Raw genomic sequence first — 10,613 nt, 5'->3', positions numbered from 1 at the left:
TCTTGCTCTGTTGCCCAGGTGGGAGTGCAGTGGCAGGCTCACAGCTCACTGCAGCCTCGACCTCCCCAGCTCAAGCAATACTTTTACCTCACCCTCCTCAGTAGTTGGGACTACAGACTCAGTAGTTGGTGGAATAATTTTTGTATTTTTTGTAGAGATGGGGTCTCACTCGGTTGCCCAGACTGGTCTCTAACTCTTGAGCTCAAGCAACTCTTGAGCCTCAGCCTCCCAAAGTGGTAGGATTATAGGGGTGAGCCACCACACCCCGCTCCAGAGGGGTTAACTCCAAGTACCTCAGTGGGTGTTTTCCCATCACCATGGCACACGTTTACCTATGTAACAAACCTGCACGTCCTGCACATGTAGCATATGTATCCCAGAACTTTAAATGAAATGAAATTTAAAAAATTGCCACAGCCACGCCAGCCTTCAGCAGCCATCTACATTGAGTCGACCCTTCAGCAAAAAAGTAGTAACTCTCTGAGGTCTAAGATGACTGTTAGCATTTATTAACAATAAAGTATTTTAAAATTACAAAAAAAGAAAAACATGGTTTTGTAGTATGCCAAAACTTTGCATAATCTTAATTTAATTATGAAGAAACATCAGACAAACCCATATTGAGGTACAAGCTACAAAATTACTGGCTTGTACTCTTCAAAAATGTCAAGGTAATGGAAGCCAGACTGAGGAATCCTTTCAGATTAATGGAGAAGTGATAACTGATCCCCAGTCAGAAAACAATATTATTTTGTTGCTATAACAAGCATTATGGGGGTGGGGTGGGAGCGCATGTCCTCAGGACCTCCTCAGACTGTCTTGAAAAAAAAAAAAAAGCATTATTGTGTAGCTCATGCCTGTAATCCTAGCACTTTGGGAGGCTGAGGTGGGTGGATAGCTTGAAGCCAGGAGTTTCAGACCAGCCTGGGCAATGTGGTGAAAAACTGTCTTTAGAAAAATACAAAAAAATTAGCAGAGCATGGAGATGCGCATGTGTAGTCCCAGCAACTCAAGAAGCTAAGGTGGGAGGGTAGCTTGACCCTGGCGAAGTTGAGGCTGCAATGAGCCATGATCGTACCATTGCACTCCAGCCTGGGCGACAGAGCGAGACCTTGTCTCAAAAACGAGAAGAAAAGGAAAGAAAAAAAGATCAATTTTGAAATATCTGTAGATTAAGGAATAATACTGTATTCATCTTTTTTTTTTTGAGATGGAGTTTCACTCTGTCGCCCAGGCTAGAGTGCAGTGGCTCGATCATGGCTCACTGCAGCTTCCACCTCCTGAATTCAAGCGATTTCCCTGCCTCAGCCTGCTGAGTAATTGTTATTACAGGCGCGTGCCACCACGCCTGGCTAATTTCTGTATTTTTATTAAAAAAAAATTTTTTTTTGTACTTTTAGTGCTGAAAGGGTTTCACTGTGTTGGCCAGGCTGGTCTTGAACTCCTGATCTCAGGTGATCCATTTGCCTCGGCCTCCCAAAGTGCTGGGATTACAGACATGAACCACCATGCCTGGCCAATTTGTTTTTAATGTTACTTGCACTCCCTAGTTTAGCCTAAGGTGGTAATCACAGCAGGACAACGCCAAGCGTGTCAGAACTTGTGGTTCCTTGTTTCACAGGGTTAGGTCATATCCCTCGTATTAGTGTAACGCTTGGCACGTAGTCAATGGCTACCCCCTTCCCAATTATTTCATCTCAGCAGTCAGCAGGGCGTAATGTAATTTATTTGCTTATATTTATGTCTTTCCCAAACACTGTGATACATTATTTCGCTATCCCCAGTGTCTAGCACATATTAGGTGCTTGAAAAATGCGTATGTGAATTAGTGGTCAGGGGTAAGTATCACGGAAGAAGATAAGGACTACTTGTTGGGCCGTGGATGGCGTTTTTCTGTTCTAATGGGAAATAAGGCGGAGGAATTCGGAGGGCACAGCCTGCCTTGAAACTTCGTAAAGGGTCCCACGAGTCTCCCTCACGTCGTTGATTGCTGGGCCTCGGGTTTCCGCTGGGTGAGGAGGAAAGTGCGGCGGGAAATCAAAAATCGAACTCTCAGCTCCCGGCATTCCCTGTGGGCGGTGCTCCCCTTTGACCTTTCGCTCGCGTGCTACACATCCGGGACTCTGCTACTAGTGAGAGGAAGATGGCGGCCGCGGCTGTGGTGGTTCCCGCAGAGTGGATAAAGAACTGGGAGAAATCAGGGAGAGGCGAATTGTGAGTGTTCGGGCCGGAGGCAGGCGCACTGCCGGGCCGGGCCAGGGTGTCAGCTTCACTCTTAACTGTGGTGGGAGGTTGGGGGGGTAAGATGTACCCCCTCCCCCACCCGGGCGTCGGGCGTGGATGGTCAGCTAGGAGTTTCGAACTCGGGGAGAGGTGCGGTTAACCGCCGCGGACCTCCTTCCTTCCCTGGCCTCCCAAAAATCGCTGCTGCCTGCGGTAGCTTGGCTTTCTTTAGCCTCTTAGTAGAACTCCTGTTCGCCCCTGCGGGTCTCCCCGCTCCCTCTTGGTCTCTTTTTGTGTTCCCCTCTTCGCTTGAGCTCACTTGGCTTCTTTATCCTTATCGGGCTGCGCCGGGGCGATTCGGACTTTCCGTTTCTCTCTGTTACATTTCTTCACTCTGCACCCGTTCGACTCCGTAGTTTAGAGCTTGGCGCCTCCTCTGCCTGAAGTCCGAGGAGGGCTAACCGTCCCGGACTCCCTCCTTTTCTCTTCGCCCGCTGCCGTGAAGCCCGGGGCTCCACGAAGCACCCAGTTTGGCACCTCTCGTCCTCCCGGGGAGCGGTCTTCCGACTGTCCCGGCTTCGTGTGGCCCCGTGGGGAACTGTGACAGGGATGGCCGCTTTACCCGAAGAACTACCGGCATTTCTTTGCTCTGTCTTTTCACCTTAGAGCTATTTCGGGTTGGATTCAACTTTCGTCATTAAATGTTCCCTAAACCCCATTTTATCCTGGGACTGCAACTAATTCTGGCAACTATCCAAGCTTCTCAAGTACCTAGGATAACGCGATTCCTTTAGTCGTGAAACTTTCCCCCGGTAACACCGAAAACAGTAACTTGCCATACCCCTAGTCTTCTCGCCCACTAATTAGAGCGCTCCCTCCTTTTCTCCCCCTGGAAAAAGTCGTTTAATCAGCAAAGCAAACCACAGATTTAAGAACAGATATTAATAACAGCGTCTAATTTCCTTCTCTGGATCGTTTTTAGATGTTAAAGCTCAACCCTGGATGAAATTAACTCTGCCATTTTTGTCGTCCTTGCCCACCCCCCTCCATTTCTGGTAGCCAGTTTACCGTGGCTCGAGCTAAAGATTCAAATCTTTGTAACTTCGTTACTTGGAACGAAACACGAGGAACGCGTTGCCGGATCCCGCGCTTGTAATATTGCCAGTCTCTGTGGCTTCCTCCCCCGCACCCCCTGCACTGCTTTATGAAGTCTTAACAGTGTGAGCTCTAGAATTGCCTAAATAAGCGGCTGTCTTAGCCACTTAACTAGCTGAGTGACCTTGGGTAAGTTCCTTAACCACTTGGACTGTTTCCCCTTGAGTAAATTGGGAATAATAAGTACTCTACTCAAAGGATTGTTGTGAAGACTAAATAATGCCTGTAAAGCACTTGGCTTATAGTAAGTGCTCAAGTGATAGCTATTAAAAGTAATATTATTCCAACCTTTAGATATTTAAACTTCTCAGGACAGCTCTTGCGCTTAAAGTCTGTACCACTCAGGTTAGCAATTAATTCGTCTCTGAGTCCTTCACGTGTATTTATTCTTGCACTCTAATGAATTGAGAGGCCCTTGAAAGATAGGGACTATGTCTCATATTTCTTTTGGTTCAATACACGCCCCGCCCCCTTCAGCATATACTTAGAATTCTTATTGGTTTATTAATTTCCAGAGAAGACTCTTTGATAAACCTTCGTTTTTAACCATAGTGAACATTTTCCAAATCCTCCTACGTGCTAGTTAACAAATAGCTATCATGTTTGATAACTAGTTGACAGCCATCAAGTTTTGGGAAGGCAAGATGGGAAGTTATGCAGCCAGACTGTTAGCTTCATCCATATTAGGGTAATCCCCCCAAAACTGATAAAGCAGTTCGCTGTTTTGTTTACTTTTAAAGCCAGCTCATTTATTTAGGGGCTGTCATCTTTGTAGTTTGCTCAGCTTCCTCCTCTCAGCTACTTCTTTTTTTCTTTGAGATGGAGTCTGGTTCTGTTGCCCAGGCTGGAGGGCAGTGGTGCGATCTTGGCTCACTGCAACCTCCGCCTCCCGGGTTCAAGCGAGTCTCCTGCCTCAGCCTCCTGAGTAGCTGGAACTACAGGCACATGCCACCACGCCTGGCTAATTTTTTTGTATTTTTAGTAGGGACGTGGTATCACTGTATTAGCCAGGATGGTCTCCATCTCCTGACCTCGTGATCCGCTGGCCTCAGCCTCCATTTTACTATTATTGCTCCCACCTTAGAATGAATGGTATTGGGGCTACAGGTGAAATTCTGCTTGGCTTCTGACCGTTAGTGGTTGGAGAAAAAGTTACATAGGAGGTCGAAATACCTAGTTTAAATGGAATTTTAGGTTCACATTATGTATATTTACATAATACATGCTACTTGTCATGGTTGTCATGTTTGAAGAGCTGCTTAAAAACTTATTAGAACTTATATGTATGTAGTTATTGCGTGATTTGTGGAATGTGTTTTGAATTATGGTAGATCCAAATCAGTATAGTCAGTTTTATGATTGCATTCTGTTATACGAAGATAAAGTTGTGTAACATAATGAGCTGTTTTAAACACATCACCATCCAGTACTTAGTTTTTGTTTATTTGACCTGTTTTCCCTCTATGAAAACTTTGCTCCATATAGCATGTCTTGGGAGTTTCTGTATCTTCCTAAGGATAGATGTTACCATTTTCATTTTATTAGGCAGACTACATGGTGGTGCAAACATATTACAAAAAACCTTTTTCCTTTGTCTGAAAACAGTTTCTGAAATATAAAACAGCAACTGGAAATGAAGGTAGTATGCCACCAAATTATTAGTGAATCTGTTTATAGATTTGGTGTTTAGAATATGACCAACATTTAAAATTATACCTTGGGTGAATTTTTCCTTTTTAACAAGGTAAATTAGCAGATAAGCTTTAAGTTGACTGAAAATTATCTTTTTAAAAATAATATGATGTATTTCATCAGGTTGTTAATTTATTTCTTGTCTGTCACTTCTTACCAGTGTAAATCTTTCTGGGGTTGGTTGAAAGCAACTAGTCAACTAGTGTTGAAAGCAACACATGAGATGTATGGGGCATTTTATAACTTTTAGATAGGGCAAATTGTCAATTGTACCCCATGAAAAACAACTGTCTATTAAATGGAAGGTCTTGGCTTTGGAGAATGTTTTATTAGGTAATTAAGGAGAAAAGTAAAACTGATTTTTGCCTATCTGAGTGGTCCATCCATCACATACCTAGATACCCCATTATGTTTCCAGAGATACCAATTAATATTTTAAATGCTAAATTATAGAACTCTTAAAGAGACCTTTTCCAAGAGGGATCAGAAGGGCGAAGGAGGACTACCAAAATGTAATTGTCATTTCCAGTAATGCTTTATATCTAAATGTAAACTCTTTCAAATTGTGAAACATATGTGTTTAAATATTTAATTTTGAAATTTTTTGATTATTTTATATTAACATAGAACTTGCCATGGTGAAGCTAATAATCTTGCATGTACTGGTAGATCCAGTGTAGAATTCTGTTTTCAGTAGAAATCATTAGCACAGTAAGCTCAGCATTTCTTTGTTACAGGCAACCTAAATGGAGAATTGATCTTAATCTGAAGATGCTAGCCTCATGTTAATACTTAGTCTAATTTTGAAATACTTATGTTTGTTGAGTATCATCTGTTAGAGTAGCTTATTTAGGTATTTCAGTTAGAAAGTTTGGTTAGGTTGCTATCTTATTAATGGTAGTTAAAAAATTTTAAAATTTAATTGTCAAATGTTTTGATTGCTATTTTTCTCCTGCTACTACACGATTGCTACTTTTTCTGCTGCTACTACACGATTTTAGACACTCTAGAACTTATTAAGTACATTTGGATGTTCAAAACATGCCATCTGATCTGAATTTCTGGAGGATTCTAGGTAAAGGGATATAATCATTCTAAGAAATTTTAGTCTTGGTGGTTGAGTCTTTTTCCTCGCAAAGTTGCTCCAAATTCAGCCGAAGCTTTATCTGAAACCTTTTCTTGATGTCTCAGTTTTCATTTGGTATTTAATTTCCCATTTTGACCTGTATTCATGAGCTAAGTATAATTCTTAGTCTGTTTTCCTGGGAAGAGAAACATTCTTCAGAAAATGTTGAAGCAATGTCAGGAGGTTGTATAGGCTTTGTTTGTTAAAAAAAATTATTCTAGAATTCTTTAATGTTAAGGTGAGCGCTGTTAATATGCTTCTGCTTTTTGCCTACTGTAAGCGCGGCAACTCCTGTTGTCTTCTTTTTTTTAAACATTTCCTCTTTTCTTTTCTTTTAAATGCATGTTTCCACAAGATAAAACTATATTGTCCCAATATTCATTTTTGTGGGTTATGTCTCTTTTCTACAAATGATAATAGAGGTAGCACTTTGCTTAACCTCATTTAACCTTTTCATTGTCTTGTTTTAAAGAATTAAGTGAAGTGTAAATGAACATCAGCCTTTTATATATGAAAGCCAAATTTGAGATGTGAGCATAATTAAGTAGTTTAAGTTCGTGTCTGTATTTCCTTTTTAATGGAAAAGGGAACAAATTAGATGAAAAGCTGTATATTCATGTTAAGAAGTATTCACAAAATATTTTTTAAGTCCTTGAAGGAACTTCAGACATTTTATTCAGTTTTTTTATACATCTTTTGACAGAAAATAGAGTCTGTCCTTGTTCTCAGGGACCTGAGACAGTATCTTCATAATAGCAGTAAACTGTTTTAAAAGTAGAAAAAATGAAAGCCTAAGGTGGTGGCATGTGAGGTGGTATGCACTGTGGCACACACCTGTAATCCCAGCTACTTGGGCAGCTGAATCAGGAGGAAGGATTGCCTGAGCCCAGGAGAGTTCTGGGCAATATAGCAAGAACCTGTCTCTATTTTTATTTTTAAAAAATTAAATTAAAAAAAGTGGAAAAATGGTAAAAAGTATCTGAAAGCTATTAAAGGATTAAAATAACTTGAATTTGGACTGAGACAGAAAATTTGATTATTTTTACACCATGTTAAAGTGGGCAACTATTAGAGGTAGTTTTGTTTGTTCCTTTCCCTATAATTTAGGTTAGTGACCTAAACCCATTAGGCAGGTGTATAGTAAGACAGATGTAACATTCAGAAACAATAGTTTCTTTAAGAATCCAGAAAATGAAACACCGCATATTCTCACTCATAGGCGGGTGATGAAAAATGAAAACACATGGACACAGAAAGGGGAGTACTAAACACTTGGGTCTATTGGGGGGAAAAGGGGAGGGCCAGTGGGAGGGGGAGGTGGGGAGGGATAGCCTGGGGAGAAATGCCAAATGTGGGTGAAGGGGAGAAGAAAAGCAAAGCACACTGCCATGTGTGTACCTACGCAACTGTCTTGCATGCTCTGCTCATGTACCCCAAAACCTAAAATCCAATAAAAAATTAAAAAAAAAAAAAAAAGAATCCTTGGTGGTCTTCTATGAGTGAATTACTTAGGGAGAAGAGCGCAGATAGATCTACTTGTTGGGGAAAAATTCTTAGTGTTTGTTTTTAGTTACCTGTTATAACTAAGGGATACCTGTTTTATTTCCTAAAAAATTATTTTTAACTAATTTTATTTTGAGACAGGGTCTTGCTTTGTCACCTAGGCTGAAGTACAGTCATATGATCACGGCTTACTGCAGGCTTAACCCTGGCTCAAGAGATCTTCCCGCCTCAGCCTCCTAAATAATTGGGGCTACAGGTGCATGCCACCATGTCTGGCTAATTAAAAACATTTTTTTGTGTGTGTGTATGTGTAGGGATGGGGTTTTGCTATATTGCCCAGGCTGGTCACAGACTCCAGGCTTCAAGTGATCCTCCCACTTCAGCCTCCCAAAATGCTGGCATTACATTACAAGCATGAGCCACTGCGCCCAGCCAAAGGAATACCTCTTTTATAGTAGGGAAATATAAGTATCTATTATGCAAGTAAATTGCCTTATTGTAATAACCTTTCAATGATTCCATACACAATTTGACCAAATCTTTGAGATTCTAACTAATAGTTCATGATGACATTGTCATCTGTGTCCTAATGAACATGTTTGTAGCCTGGTGACTGACAATATAGAATTATATTTCAGTTATTTCTTAAAGTTATATAATGATGACTGTACCATTAGCCTAGGTAGGAGTTTGGAACACTGACTCAACCCCTTTCCCCCAACGATTGGAAGGCTTTTTGCAAAAGACATGCATTAAGATTGTTAAATAGAAATAAAGCTACGGAAAATGTGAGAAAACAAATCCATTGTTATATGGAGAATTGTTTTTAAAAAAATTTTTTTTGAGACAGAGTCTCACTCTGTTGCTCAGGCTAGAGTGCAGTGGTGTGATCTTGGCCCACTGCAACTTCTGCCTCCTGAGTTCAAGTGATTCTCCTGCTTCAGCCTCCTGAGTAGCTGGGTTTACAGGCATGCGCCACCAAACCCAGCTGATTTTTGTAGTTTTAGTAGAGACGGGGTTTCACCGTACTGGCTAGGCTAGTCTCAAACTCCTGGCCTCAAGTGATCTGCCCTCCTCAGCCTCTTAAAAGTGCTGGGATTATAGGCGTGAGCCACTGTGCCTGGCCCCTGGTATTATATTCTAAAGGGAATTGACCCTATAGGGGAAGTGAGAACCCAAAGAGGGAATTATTTTAATATTTCAAAGTAAATATTGAAGCAACCTTGATGTACTTATGTATCTCCTCTCCACAAAAGACCCAGATGGCAGACATTTTTAGGTTATATCTTCTGATGCTAGTCTGAAGCAGATGTTATTTCTGTGTTGCCTACTGGAAGATTTTGTTTTATATTCCAGATAAACTTTCGGTAGGTTTAACATATTTTGTGAAATTAGAAGCTTAATCAGTGTTTTTGTTTTCTTTTTTTGAGACAGGATCCCTTTTCCCCAGGCTGGAGTGCAGTGGTACGGTCACCACTCATTGTAGCCTCGAGCTTCAGGCTTAAGGGATCCTCCCAGCTCAACCTCCCATAGCTGGGACTATAGGCGTGTGCTACCACACTTGGCTAATTTTCTTCTCTTTTCTTTTTTTGTAGAAATGGGGTCTCACTTGTTGGCCAGGCTGTTCTTGAACTCCTGTGCTAAAGTGATCTCCTACCTCAGCCTCCCAAAGTGTTGGGATTACAGGCATGAGCCACCATATCCAACCTTAACCAGTGTTCTTAATCACTGTTCTCTTTTCAACCCATTTGAAGGCCTGTTTAGTTCTCCAGGGAGGTAGTTGAAAGTACTTGGGACCAAACTTAAACCAGCTTACCATTTGTAAGGTACTCTTAGAATTATTTTTTTTTTTAGTGAGAAATGTTTAATAGCTAAATGACATTTTCTTTTTTTTGTTTTTTGTTTTTGAGATGGGATCTCGCTCTGTCACCGTAGAGTACAGGCTGGAGTACAGTGGTGTGATCATGGCTCACTGCAGTCTCAACTTCCTGGGCTCTGGCGATCCTCCTACCTAAGCCTCCCGAGTAGCTGGGACCACAGGCATGTGCCACCATGCTCTGCTAATTGTGTTTTTGGTAGAGACAGGGTTTCACCATGTTACTCAAGCTGGTCTTAAATTCCTGAGCTCAAGTGATTCACCCACCTTGGCCTCCCAAAGTACTGGGATTACAGGTTTGAGCTACCATGCCTGGCCTGACATTTTTAAACTAAAGATTTAGTTTAGTAAATGCTCTCCATTGCCTTTTTTTTTTTTTTTGGAGACAGTCTCGCTCTGTTGCCCAGGCTGGAGCGCAGTGATGCGATCTCAGCTCACTGCAACCTCTGTCTCCTGGGTTCATGTGATTCTCTGGCCTCAGCCTGCAGAGTAGCTGGGATTACAGGTGCATACCACCACACCCACTTAATTTTTGTATTTTTAGTGGAGATGGGGTTTTATCATGGTCTCAAACTCTTGACCTCAAGTGATGCACCCATCTTAGCCTCCCAGAGTTCTGGGACTGCAGGTGTGAGCTACAGCTTCCATTGCCTTTTTTTTTTTTTTTTTGAGACGGAGTTTCACTCTTGTTACCCAGGCTGGAGTGCAATGGCGCGGTCTCGGCTCACTGCAACCTCCGCCTCCTGGGTTCAGGCAATTCCCCTGCCTCAGCCTCCTGAGTAGCTGGGATTACAGGCACGTGCCACCATGCCCAGCTAATTTTTTGTATTTTTAGTAGAGACGGGATTTCACCATGTTGACCAGGATAGTCTCGATCTCTTGACCTCATGATCCACCCGCCTTGGCCTCCCAAAGTGCTGGGATTACAAATTTGAGCCACCGCGCCTGGCCTGCATTGCCTTTTTATTCTTTGGTTTTGAACATAATTTTGTGAGACCTAGAAGTGAATTGTTGACCAGCAAAAGTTTACTCTGTTGA

The 10,613-nt window shown here is 41.9% G+C and overlaps 1 protein-coding gene across 8 annotated transcripts in view; it reads left to right on the top strand.

The window, feature by feature from the left end:
- Positions 1 to 2,117: 2,117 nt before the first annotated feature.
- The window catches only part of THOC2 (THO complex subunit 2), a 143,458-nt gene continuing 134,962 nt past the window's right edge, over positions 2,118 to 10,613 (top strand). For all 8 annotated transcript variants that reach the window (XR_013531389.1, XR_013531390.1, XM_002763232.7 and 5 more), the window contains exon 1: positions 2,118 to 2,214. Coding sequence is in view for 6 of the 8 variants with exons in the window: in XM_002763232.7 (XP_002763278.3) it covers positions 2,144 to 2,214 (71 nt within the window). In the remaining 2 variants the exon portion in view is untranslated. The remainder of the gene's footprint in view (positions 2,215 to 10,613) is intronic.

Source organism: Callithrix jacchus, chromosome X, assembly GCF_049354715.1.
Source record: "Callithrix jacchus isolate 240 chromosome X, calJac240_pri, whole genome shotgun sequence".
In the NCBI taxonomy this organism is placed as follows: domain Eukaryota; kingdom Metazoa; phylum Chordata; class Mammalia; order Primates; family Cebidae; genus Callithrix; species Callithrix jacchus.
This window is presented reverse-complemented; position numbering and strand designations above follow the sequence as displayed.